Consider the following 12,641-nt stretch of genomic DNA (forward strand, 5'->3'; position numbering starts at 1 on the left):
AAAAAGGAAAATATATTCTCATTTTCTTAGTATTTTGAGGCAAACATATTGTGTTGTGTCTTTAATGTTTTGCGTTCATCATCTCTCTATTGTTTTTTAACTCTCCGTCTGCCTCTCATGAAAGTTTACGCGATGGAAATCAACCGTGAGTATGAAGTTGTGACTGCGGACGACTGAGCTCCGCAGGCGTGTTTAAACATGGCGTCCTTCTGCTGCAGCCCCGTGTGGTGAGCACTTATACGACGAGGACGGGAAGAAGCTTCCCCCCTGCATCCCTGGAGCCTGGCTCACCCCGGCCATCATGGCCTGCTACCTGCTGGTGGCCAACATCCTCCTGGTCAACCTGCTCATCGCCGTCTTCAAGTGAATATCAGCTTCTCATTTGACGCGTCTTCTGCTCACCTGATCGCTCGCTCTCTGTGCAGCAACACGTTCTTTGAGGTCAAGTCCATCTCCAACCAGGTGTGGAAGTTCCAGCGGTACCAGCTCATCATGACCTTCCACGACCGCCCCATCCTGCCTCCGCCGCTCATCATCTTCAGCCACCTCTACATCCTCTTCAACCGGCTGTTCCGCAAGTGCGCCAGGAAGAGACAGGAGGGGGAGCTGGACGAGAAGGACCGAGGCCTCAGTGAGTCCCGGCTGCTCCAGACGCTCATCTTCTTAGCTTGTCGCTCCACATCTCCTCCTCGCTTCTTCCAGAGCTGCGGCTGAACCCTGAGGAGCTGAAGAACCTCTATGAGTTTGAAGAGCAGTGTGTGGAGGAGTACTTCAGAGAGAAGGAGGACGAGCAGCAGTCGTCGAGCGACGAACGCATCAAAGTGACCTCGGAGAGGTGAGAAAAGAAGCTCAGAAGCTCAGAAGTTGATGTGATCTTGATCTTCCTTCTTCAGGGTGGAGAACATGTCGATGCGTCTGGAGGAGGTGAACGAGCGAGAGAACACCATGAAAGCCTCACTGCAGACCGTGGACCTGCGCCTGGCCCAGCTGGAGGAGATCCACGGGCGCATGGCCGCCGCCCTGGAGAAACTGGCTGGCGTGGACAAGTCGGAACTCACCCGGACTCACTCCAGGAACTCCTCGGTGTGCGACCCGTCCTCGCTGCTCCGCCAGGGCAGCATCAACAGCGCCGACGGTTACAGTCTCTACCGCTTCCACATGGACATGGAGGAGTTCGCCACCAGGCAGGAGGAGACAGCACGGTCCGGCCTGGAGAGGCAGCGCAGTCTCCGCCAGGCGTCCAGCGCAGAGGGAGGTCTGAACTTGGACGCGCCTGCTCTCCTCAGATCCAGACGCGGATCCTGTGTCGACATCCTGATATCTCCATGCGAAGCCAAGCCCGAGTCCACCACATCCAGCCAGGACACGCTCAGCCACAAGGAGAACCAGGGCAGCACGGCTCTGCTGGACCGACTCATGGACCACAACAGACTCAGACCTTCTTCTCCTCCTAAAAGGACTAAATCCCTCAAACATTACCCAGGTGAAGACCAAACCAAATCTCCTTTATCCAAGAGAAGGTCCATGAGCACCATCATCATCAGCCCACCTGATGAACCAGAGCCCAGCCAAACTGCGCAGCTTCCACTCGGCCAATCATGTTCTCCAAAGAGGACTAAGTCTTTGAGATATGTTCCTACTGAGCCCCCGGCGTCTCCCCTCACGAGGAAGAGGGCCATGAGCAGCATCATCTACAGCCCAGTGGAGGAGCAGAGCCCAGTGGGTTACAGGACTCCTGTGGAGCAGATGAATGCAGCGCCAAATCAATGGCCTGAAAACCTGGAGTACAAGGTTCACCCCAGCGCCCTGGGCCACCTGCCGAAGGTCTCAACGGTCAGAACTCCAGCACCGTCCGAGGCTGTGGAGATCCAGGCACGTCCTGAATCCCTGACTGTGACCGAAGAACCAAGCAAAGTGAAGGTGAAGAGGAACATGTCCGACTCCACCGATTACCTGACTGTGGACGACAGCCGCTACCGGTCAAGAAGCTGGAACAGCAGCGACCGGAAAGCCAAGAGCTTAGTGGTCAGGAAGGAGGCCAGAGCTTCCAGTTGTGAGCGATGTCCTGCTGGAGTCAGACGGGTGGCAGGCGAGGAGGGGAAGCCGGGAGCGGAGAAGTCAGAGGACGAAGGAAACAAATGAACGGCTGGGAAGATACAATGTCTTCAGTCATGAGGAGGTGGTGAAGAAAGAGCTGAGCCAAAAGACATCGCTCTCCATTTAACAGCTGAACTAAGTTCCGTCTCTCAGCTGTGGTCACAACGAAAGGTGGCTGGACTCTACCTCAGAGTTAAGCTGAGGAGCTCAGTCATCCATGAGAGACTCAAAGTAGAACCAGAAAAGCCAGTTGAGGCTGCTCAGGAGAACCCCGGTCATTATTTTCCTACAACAGCTGGAGGAGGTTTCAGAAGAAGCTTGTAAACTGTGCTGCCCCCGCGACCTGATAAAACTGACTCTGCAGTGGAAGAAAAATCCCCCACACGGCTCTTCTGTGATCCTTTACTGCTCCTCAGTGCAACATACAGTAGCTCACATGGACAATCATTCACATCACAGCTTCTCAAAAAAGCTTTTCACGTGACAAAAAAAAAGCTGCCGATAGTGCAAATCAAACATTTCAATGTGCGAAGACAAAAAAAAAAGAAAAACACTTCTCTGTAAACACTGTGCTTCATCACACACCTACTGCATACATGCAAACACCCACTAACATCGCTCCCCCCCTCCGGGTCCGACAACACTGAAAAGATGAAATAAAACATACAGAAAGATTTCGCCTTTTTTTTCCCTCCTCCATCTTGGCACACGAGTGATAATAACACCGAGATACATGTAAGTACAATCAACGTCACGGCTGGACTGCAGTAGAAAGAGAACACTAGTCGTATAAAATGATGCTACATCGTCCTGGACTACAAGGGTTTGAGGATAAAACAGAGGCGTCACCAAGGCCTCCTCTGATGAAAGTCTTCTGACTCAGCAGAAACTGAGGCCTCATTCTTCACGGCTCCGCTGCTAGCAGCAGATAAGGACGCTTCAAACCGCTAGCTAGCTTCTGCCGGCTCCTCGAGCTTGAGCCAGGCGGCCGCGGGAATCGAACCGGGAACCCCGTGGAGCGAACGTGTCGCCTAGATGAGCGAGCACTTGAAGATCTTGATTTTCTTCGACTTCTTATCCGACAGCTTCACAGGTTTCCCGGACGCGCCGGCGGCGTTGTCGGCCTGCAGGAGAGAGCCACACTTCAGTCGGCGGCGCTTATTAAAACCGGGTATTTTTAGCGTCTACTCACGGTCTTTGAGTTCAGATTATGCAATATGTCTCGTCCCATGGTGTAAAAAGCCTGCGACACCAGCAGAGAGGGCGGTGAAGGTCACGTGTTGCGGGCGGAGAAGATCAAAGTCGCTTACCTCTTCAACGTTTAAACTGGACTTCGCACTGGTTTCTAGGAACTTGACTCCGTAATCGATCGCCAGCTGAGACAAAGAAACTGAATCTCAAACTTTGAGGTTGAGGGTTCAAATCCCTAAGCAATACCCTTGATAAACACTGTCTACAATTGCATATGAAGTATACATATATATGTGTATATATTCAGGTTGTTTTGTGGTGACGCACTCACTTTCTCCCCCCTGTCTTTGGACACCTGCCTCCTGTCAGTCATGTCGCATTTGTTGCCCAGGATCATCTTCTCCACGTCGGACGAGGCGTGCTGGGAACAGATCGGCACAAAGAGAGGAAACGCTGAATCGGGCTGAAGGTGGCGGAGCAGCAGGGGGAAGTGAAACCCGACAGCAGCGTCGATACTTCCTGCCTGAATTATTTATGAAGAGCGGTGCTTCTGAAACTGCTGCGCCTGGAACGCAGCCGACTCTTCTGAAGCTGAGATTTTTAGGATGCTTTTTATAGACGTGACCTTTGACCTCAACCAGACGAGCATCTACAGGAATGAAATGGAATTACGCGACTGGAGGGGAGAAGCTGGTGCGAGTGACTAATGCAGTGGGGAGTTCAGTGGCTAAATGTCGTGACTAACTCTCACCCGTGAGCACCGTGACTCAGGGTCAGGGATGGAACAACAAGTCAGCAGAAAGGACAAGTGGAACTTATGTCTTACTGCTGGAGCCATAGTCAGTGCTCAGTCAGCATCTTTCTATTTTAACACGAGTTCATGACTGTGAAGAAGGGTGCGTTCCACTTGTGTTGTGAACTGGGAAAATCCCAGTGAGGACACCCGATGCCGGATTTCCAAGTCGGAAGGTCGGAGGATTGTCGCCACAAACCAAGATGGCTGCCCCGAATGTAAACAGGAAGTAGAATAGGAATATGCTAAAAGAGCATTCTATGAATTAATTATTAAAAAAATGCACAAGACTCGCGTGAAACTAGCTTTCACAGATGTCGCCATCTTATGGAATGCCCAGCTCTTACCTCCCACTTCCGAGGTCCAAGTGCGCCTGCAGGTGTCGCCAAAAGAGCAAGAGGTGGCTAGCTGCAGCTAACAGCAGTTTAGCCTCAAGAGTTTGGCGCCAATGGCTACATTCAAAAAAACCATTGGATATTCTAACAATGCTGGTTTGTTTTGGCTTCTGAAAACCTTTATGTGAGTTCTGCTTACCCTCCAATTTCCTCCCAAAGCCGAAGACCATGCAGGCGCTGAACGTTAACAGGATTTCTGTGAACGCTACTTTAGCTTGGGTCAGCAGTGTTACTGTGGTGATGTCAAAGAAATGATCATGCGATATTAACAACGTCGCGGTCGGGATCTTTGGAAGAAAATCCCTCAGTTTAAGCGTGAGCCTAGCATTTAGCTTAGCGAACCAGATTCAAGACTGAGGAAGAAGATGGCCGCCATCTTCTCCTTAAATACGTCCAGCTGGGAGGACGACGTCCCACGAGCAACAGAGGAGTTGGCCTCACCTCTTCGATGTTCCTGATCCAGTTCTTGATGTTCTCAAACGACTTCTCGTTGCAGATGTCGTACACCAGCATGATCCCCTGAGAAGATCAAAAGAACCTCATGTTCCGGACACAAAGCGGGAGATGGAGGGCTGAGGGAGGCTCACCATGGCTCCTCTGTAGTAGGCCGTGGTGATGGTGCGGAACCTCTCCTGACCCGCCGTGTCCCTGAGAGGACACACGCGGCGTGAACACACCAGCCTGTCAGCGGGACGGACAAATGTTGCGCTATCACTCACCAGATCTGGAGCTTGACCCGTTTCCCATCCAGCTCTATCGTCCGGATTTTGAAGTCGATTCCTAAATGGGAGGAGAACACTGATCAGAGAGACATATTTTTGTTGGATTCATCTCCATCTTCTAATACACCAAAGAAATGTCAAGATAAAAAGTATATACACACAGTACATAAATAAATTTAAGCAGAACATTGAATCATGAGGAAAAAATGTATATGAAAAGAAGCATTTTAAGATAAATATCGTCAGAAAAAAAAAGAAAATATTGGGATGAAAACGATGACAATATACCGACTAAAACAATAGAGTGAAACTAAAAAGACAACGGTACTTTCCGAATTTCGTAATTTCACTTTCACTTCACAGATCAGGCTTGAGCATCAGGGGAAAGAAAGTCAAGCCTCAGGTGTGAGCGGTTGTCTGTCTGCACGAGTCCAGAGAGCTGTCCAGGGTGTCCCCGCCTCTCACCTCAGGTGGACTCCAGCATCCCACCCTGGAATAACCTATCTACATACTGGCAGGGGGGATGTGGTTCCACCTCACCTCACCTGTGTGCGGTGGAGGACAGCGCCTCTTTTGTCTGCGGTAATTACCGCCTCGCTACACGATCACGCGCGCACGCCTGCGCTGTGACTAACGCGAGTCCCCACGGATGAGGACGTGAATCGCAATGACAGATGATCCGCGTCTCACCGATGGTGGATATGAAGGTGGTGTTGAAGGAGTCCTCGCTGAACCTGAACAGCAGACATGTCTTGCCCACGCCGCTGTCTCCGATCAGCAACAGCTTGAACAGGTAATCGTACGTTTTAGCCATTGGAAACACCCACGACTGTGTCACGACGACGATGAAGGCCGAGTCGCGCCGGGACCCCGTCTTCCGCTCCTCAGCTGTCTGTCTCTCTTTCTCTCTCTCTCTTCCCCACAGCAGGAGCGGCAGACCGGCGCAAGCTCACGTGTGTGTGACGTCATCGCCGGCTTTGCATCATGGTCGGTGTAGTTTGAAAAGGAAACGCGCTCCGGTCAAAGCAGTCTGCTTTATTGCTATTGAACAAAACATAATAACAATAAAATAATAAAACAAAAATAAGTAATAAATATGTATACAGTAAAATAAATATGAATAAAAATAAACAATAATAATAGAGGTAACAAATAAATAAACCACAAACAACAAGGGCGTCACGTACTGTAAATTGTCAAATACAGTGGCGCCTCGGTTTTCGAACATCCTGGAATTCGAACAAATCGGAGTTTGAACAAAAATATCCGAGATTTTTTTGCTTCGGATTTTGAACGAAAATTCAGAACTTGAACGCCCCCGAAAAAAGCCGGACCGATGCGTGGACCGATCAGCTGACCCACCACGTGCTTTGTTATTGTGTATAACGCAGCCTCTGTCTGCAGAAGTGCCCCTGTTTTTTCTTCATATTGAGTGGTAAAACCTTTCCTGTCTCCGCACTGGACCGTGGTAGAGTGTCACAGGGGAGGTGCTGGAGCGCTCACTCCAGGGTTTGATGTCCTGTTGTGGGCTGGAGCTGGGACAGGGATGAGGCCAGTCTGGGACAGAGCGTGACTTGGTTTATGACTTTGTCACAGCCAAACTGCACAGAAGCGCACATTCAGAGCTGGACACGCACCGGGCACCTCTTCCCTTCTGGAGAGACCTCACTCACTCGGCAACCCCTCCCACATGCAGCAGCCACACACATAGAGGAACAGCCACCTGCAGCAGACACTCTACATTCACTCCTACAAAAGACTATTTTAAGGCTTGGAACGCATTAGTTCTTTTTCCATTCATTGTAATGGGAAAAATCCATTCAGATTTCGAACAAACCGCTTCTCAAACGGCCGTCTGGAACAGATTGTGGTCGAGAACCGAGGTACCACTGTACTATAAATGAGCGCTCATTGTCCTCATCCAATATATTTGTAATGAACGTTTTTATCTTTGACAATTTCTCCTTATTGTATTGTAGAAATTTATTGATTGATTCCTGGAATTACATTTCATTGGAGGTTTAATACATCTTGTTTAAACATGATAATATTGTACTTTCGCTTAAAAAAAAAAAAAAAAAAAAAACCTGAACTCTTGAACTGCATTTTCTAAGCTCTTTTGTATCGCTTTTTTGCACTTTCTAATATTATTTCTTTATAATTTACGATGATATGTTGTGTACAGAGCATGTTACGAACACAATTTCCCTTGAGATTAATAAAGTTTTCTGATTCTGATGATTATGATCGGTCCTTGTTGTTTGTGGTTTATTGATGAGTTACTGGTTGTTTTTATTTAATATTACTATTATTATTATTAAATCACTTTCCTAGTTGGTGGGATCCTCACTGATGTGTGGGGCCAGTTATAATAGTCATTGGCTCTAATCCTGTTTATTAAGACTTTTAATTATAAACATTGAGTTGCCAAAAACTGGAATCAAAATATTTTTGCTTTTGTTTCTTCATACTTGCCTGCATTCACTTATTAAAAATGTAATACGCATTTTTAAATATAATAATAATAATAATAATAATAATAATAATAATAATAATAATAATAATAATAATAATAATAATAAACATCTTGCTAGTAACTTGTAAAAGAGCCAAACAAAACATACAATTTCAGACGCTCCTCCACCGAGCCTCCTCGAGTTGCTCGTCCGTCCCCGTCTAAACACTCGCTTCAAGACGAAGAAGAAATGCCCGTAAGTGACTCGTTTCAGTCGCGTGATGGTTCAGTTTCACCGTACTGGTGTTACTTATTTATGACGTACACATTGCAGTGTTGTTGTCACACGAAAAGCGGGGACGTCAGGCTTGTCACTTAGTGCTACACACGCTGTTGACGTAGCATTGTAGCGCTCAACAAGCTAATGCTGCTCCAGCGTCGGCGCCGTCTATGTGCTGGAAGAAACTTAGCATTTGAAACGTCAGCATTTGAAGTCCAAACTTCTTCGATCCGTGCCGTGTTCGCTATCAAAGCGTGTTTTTACATGAACTGTCGCATACTGTAAATCTATTATCTTAAATGGACTTCGGAGCTGAAGTGGCAACAATACGTCATACATAATTCTATTTCATATATTTTTGCAAAACAGTTAAATTTAATTTTTTTCCAACTCCTGGTTTGTAATTATACTTGCATTTTCTGTTTTAAAAATTCCTATTAAACATTTACATATATATATATTTTTTTTAATTCGTGTTTTTTCTTTTTTTTTGTAGCAAGACGACGTTGCGTATCCATTGCCTTAAGTTTCTCCAAATTTTAGTTAATTTCTTAACATATTGGATTGGATTGGATAAAGTTCATAAACGTAAACAACCGTTTGCAGGTACTCTTATTTTGATATCACCAGTGTTTTGACTTCCTGTTTTGCTGTAATACTTTTCTCTCATTACTGTATAATTCGTATTGTACTATTTAATCTCTCAGAGTATGGGGAGTTTAATGTTGTCACCTTCACACTCGTCATAATCTTCAGTGATTTTTCTATGAAAATGCTCTTTTTTTGCATTTGAATTGAAGACATATGTCAGTAGATTAATATAAAATGTATTTTAATTCTCTAAATGCTTCTTGAATTATTTCACTTTTTCCCTCCTCGAAACTTCTGAAATGTGGTCCATTTCCTATCACACGGATTATACGTGAGGTCCTATCCAGTGCCAGTAGTGTAAGCTTGCGCTCCACTCCTAGTTAGCCCGGGACTTCCTCCACCCTCCCGTCAACCATGAGAGAAGGCTGCACAAAAAGAAGAGACTCGTCCAGAGTCCCAACTCCTACTTCATGGACGTGAAGTGCCCAGGTAGTGAGTTTCGCTGGAGCTGGGTTTGTGACTTGTTGGTCTTAATGTTTGTGCTTATTTCTTGACAGGCTGCTACAAGATCACCACGGTGTTCAGTCACGCCCAGTCGGTGGTTCTGTGCGTGGGGTGCTCGACCGTGTTGTGTCAGCCGAAGGGAGGAAAAGCCAGACTGACGGAAGGTAACGCTGACCTGTCTGAGCGCGGAAGTTCCAGTCAAACCCGTGTCCTTTCCCTCTACAGGCTGCTCCTTTCGGAGGAAGCAACACTGAACTTCATTCCAACATCACAGCCCTGAAGGTCTTTGCATTCAGCAGTTTTCTAAGCTAATTTTTATCAGTGAGGAAAATAAAAAAAAATAAAAGCAGGTGTGGAAGTGTTGCATTTTTATTTAAAAATAGGCACCTGTCACGACTCGTCACCTTCACAGAAAGCATACGAATGGTCCTTTACAGTTTTAGGAAACAAGTGGATTATAAATAGAAGTAGAAACGGACAAAAGTTTAGAAACGGTGAACAAGATTCTCCGTCATCACCACATACACACACGCACCAGAGCAGCACCAGGGTCGGACGACAGCGGGAGGCTCGGATCACTGCGTCTGACACTGCACGCCCGTCCTGGGACCCTCCTCGTCCTCATCGTACGCCTCTCTGCTGTAGCTGCGCTGCTCGGACCACGGTTCCACCTCGCACAGATCCACCTCTTCCGCGTCGTCGGTGACCATCACGTCTTCCCTGGTGGGAAGCAGTCGTTCCAGCTGGTACATGAGATGTTCGGGGAGCCAGTGTTTTTCTGGGAATGCCACCTGCAGGAAACATCACAGCTCTCATTTACAGGAACAACCAAAAGCTCCTCCATGGAATTAGGCAGTGAAAGTTTGTCATGTTGCAGGGAAACGCGTTCGACTTGCCTGGAACTGGATGAGAAGTTGACCCTTCTCGTAGGGGTTCCTGTAAATGGGCATTCCCTCGTTCTGGACACACTTGATGTCGTTGGGCTTGATGACCTCACCTGTAAGGACGACACAGAGGAGTGAAGAGCAGAATGGTGACTGCGGACGCAGCTGTCCGACCCTCTACCTGGCTGTGCGGTGATGACCAGTGTCCTGTTGTCCAGCGTCTGGATGGTCTTCTTCAGACCACACAGGGCCTCCACCAGCTTGATCTCCATCTTCATCATCAAATTGTCGTCACGCCGCTGGTAAACAGGGTGGTCCTTGGAATCCAGCACGATGATGACGTCCCCGGGCTCCAGCCCTGGCTCCTGGTCTCCCTCGCCGTGGAAGGTGATTCTCTGGCCGTCTTTCATCCCTGCATGACAGCTTGTTAGTTCGGCATGAGCACACGGTGCCGCCACCGAGAATCACCTTTGTCGATGTGAACCTCCAGAATCTTCTTCTTGCGCTCCACCTTGTGTCCGTTGCAGGTTTTGCAGCGGTCCTTGGCGCTGAAGGACTCGCCCTGACCCTGGCAGTCTGAGCACATGCTCTGGATCTGTTGGATCATGCCGGGTCCCAGCTGCTGCACACGGATCTGCACCCCTCGGCCCTTGCACGTGGAACACTTCTCCAAGGTGCCTTTCTTGCCTCCGTAACCTGACGACAGACCATGTTTTTTAATAAACCTTTGGACCAAATGAGCGCAAGGCTTCAATAAAACTCACCTTCACACTTCTCACAGACCATGTTCTTCTGAAGGGCAAGTTTCCTAGTGGCGCCGTTGTACATCTCCTCCAGAGTGACACTGAGCTGGTGAACTAGATTCTTTCCTGGAAAGTATCAGAGTGAAAGACTTAACCCAACACTTTAGGAGCCTTTCTCTTTCATAGATTAGGTATTGACCAGTTGGGATGGCAGCTTATATGTGAAGCTTTGTGTTGATGAAGTGCCCTATGGTGTTTGACAGGATTATAGATTACATTGTCTTTATTCTCCCCACAATGAGTATGAATACAAAGTCGAGAAAAATGTACGTGGATTCAGTTTGTAGGGGAAACAGGGTCTTGCTTTAAAGCATTGAGAAATGAGCTCCCGACCAGTTCAGTGCAACACACAAGAGAACAATGGAGGCTGTCGTCATGACGACACAAAAAACAAACGTTCTTCTACTGTGGTTTTCAGGTGTTTTGGGCTGATTCTCACGTCCTAGTCAGAGGAGAAAGTTGGTCACGAAACACTCACCTTTTCTCTCCCTCTGCATGCGGCCGCCGCCACCAAAAAACATGTTGAAAATGTCCATCGGGGAAGACCCTCCGCCCATCCCGCCTTCTTTGATGGCTTGCTCCCCTCCTTGGTCATACAGGTCTCTCTTTTTTGGGTCGGATAGCACCTCGTAGGCCTGGGAAATGAGCTTGAACTGCAGAAATGAAATTCACTGCATGTTAGAGTCGGCATTTGTTGATGTTCAATTTGTTGTCAGCAGCAATGTGAGAAATATTTGGAGCAACAGCATCATCACAAATTAATCCGAGGACATAAAGTTTGCTCGTTTTGCTTCTTAGTCAAGAGCAAGTCTTAACTTTAAACACATGCAGAATAATGTTTAAAATATTTTTACAGTATTTAAAGTTAGTATTGAATAGAGGTTTCAACTTGCATCACCAGTATCAACATATGCTACTATCTTGTCCTCAAAATGAACCTTATTTTAAAAATAACTCATCCATAATTTCATCTCAAAACACAAAGTGTATCTGCAAACATATCGTACACAAGTCATTTTATCACAACCTGAAAGTTATATTACATGATTGTGGCAGTTAAGATATTCGATAAGAACCGTGTTGTCGAGCAAACTAAAACACGACTCGAGCGTCGCCATTTATGTCCCTCTCTTCGTCATGGGCGATTACTCAATCGCCCGTATCAGATATCACCAGTCGGTTAATCCCAGCCAGGGAGACGGAGACCTTGGGAGCGAGTCTATATCGGGCGGCCCACCTGGCCGTCCGCGTGCCGGCTCACTCACTCGTTCTCCTTCGCTGGGATTCTTGTCGGGGTGATACTTGAGGGCCAGTTTTCTGTACGCTTTCTTGATCTCGTCCGGGGAGGATTTGGGGCTCACGCCCAGCAGGTCGTAGAAGCCGGTTTCATGAACCATGGTGAAATCTCAACACGAAAAAAAAACAGCATAAGTTGGTGGACATTCACCAAAACATCGTCTACAGTCGAGCAGAACTGCTTCTGTTGGTGGCGAAGCGAGTCGAATACACGTGTTACACTGTGATAATAAGCATGTGGCTACTCTCGCTTACACACCACAAACGCGTTAAGACGTTGTACATTTACTTACTTGAACAGTTCCTGTTTATGGATGAGACTTGACTCCAGCGATGGTTTCTCACCAGACTAGCTCGCGAAACACCTTCGGTTTCTTATATAGCAGCTGGTGGTGGAGAACTTTCTGGAGAGACCGGCAGACCAAGCGGATGTGACGTAACGAGATCTCGAACGTTCCAGGGAGCCGGAACTGCTTTCACAGTATCAATGTAATGTTAAAAATAGTGATTTTATTAAAATTTTAAAATGAAGCGCCTATCATTTCTTTCTGGTTTTACATGAATTTACTTACTCATCGACGTCGTCTGAGCAAAATATTCATTATTTTAGCAAAAATAAAATTGCAAATA

At 47.2% G+C, this 12,641-nt stretch overlaps 4 protein-coding genes across 6 annotated transcripts in view; 2 read left to right on the forward strand and 2 right to left on the reverse strand.

Annotated features, from left to right (window-relative positions):
• Positions 1-2,783, forward strand: part of LOC128771333 (transient receptor potential cation channel subfamily M member 1) — a 24,881-nt gene extending 22,098 nt beyond the window's left edge. For 2 of the 3 annotated variants that reach the window (XM_053886705.1, XM_053886703.1), the window contains exons 23-27: positions 125-145; positions 219-363; positions 426-631; positions 703-835; positions 894-2,783. In XM_053886705.1, coding sequence (XP_053742680.1) covers positions 125-145; positions 219-363; positions 426-631; positions 703-835; positions 894-2,142 — 1,754 coding nt within the window. In that variant the 3' untranslated portion in view covers positions 2,143-2,783. The remainder of the gene's footprint in view (positions 1-124; positions 146-218; positions 364-425; positions 632-702; positions 836-893) is intronic. The other variant, XM_053886704.1, reaches the window with a different exon arrangement.
• On the reverse strand, positions 2,354-7,943 carry LOC128771335 (ras-related protein Rab-8B-like). Its single transcript, XM_053886708.1, has 9 exons — positions 7,823-7,943; positions 5,889-6,239; positions 5,196-5,256; positions 5,064-5,124; positions 4,918-4,995; positions 3,620-3,709; positions 3,408-3,473; positions 3,290-3,340; positions 2,354-3,221 (listed from the first exon to the last, which is right to left on the reverse strand). Exons 2-9 carry the CDS (start codon positions 6,010-6,012, stop codon positions 3,129-3,131), a joined length of 624 nt encoding a protein of 207 aa, XP_053742683.1. The 5' UTR covers positions 6,013-6,239; positions 7,823-7,943; the 3' UTR covers positions 2,354-3,128.
• Positions 7,802-9,398, forward strand: rps27l (ribosomal protein S27 like). The gene is made up of 4 exons (XM_053886709.1): positions 7,802-7,909; positions 8,905-9,013; positions 9,082-9,192; positions 9,254-9,398. The coding sequence occupies exons 1-4, from the start codon at positions 7,904-7,906 to the stop codon at positions 9,280-9,282; spliced, it is 255 nt and encodes an 84-aa protein (XP_053742684.1). The 5' UTR covers positions 7,802-7,903; the 3' UTR covers positions 9,283-9,398.
• On the reverse strand, positions 9,382-12,445 carry dnaja (DnaJ heat shock protein family (Hsp40) member A). Its single transcript, XM_053886707.1, has 8 exons — positions 12,305-12,445; positions 11,981-12,120; positions 11,194-11,368; positions 10,677-10,781; positions 10,381-10,608; positions 10,094-10,324; positions 9,925-10,025; positions 9,382-9,819 (listed from the first exon to the last, which is right to left on the reverse strand). The coding sequence occupies exons 2-8, from the start codon at positions 12,110-12,112 to the stop codon at positions 9,604-9,606; spliced, it is 1,188 nt and encodes a 395-aa protein (XP_053742682.1). The 5' UTR covers positions 12,113-12,120; positions 12,305-12,445; the 3' UTR covers positions 9,382-9,603.
• Positions 12,446-12,641: the final 196 nt, after the last annotated feature.

This window comes from Synchiropus splendidus, chromosome 14 (genome assembly GCF_027744825.2).
Source record: "Synchiropus splendidus isolate RoL2022-P1 chromosome 14, RoL_Sspl_1.0, whole genome shotgun sequence".
Taxonomy (NCBI): Eukaryota; Metazoa; Chordata; class Actinopteri; order Syngnathiformes; family Callionymidae; genus Synchiropus; species Synchiropus splendidus.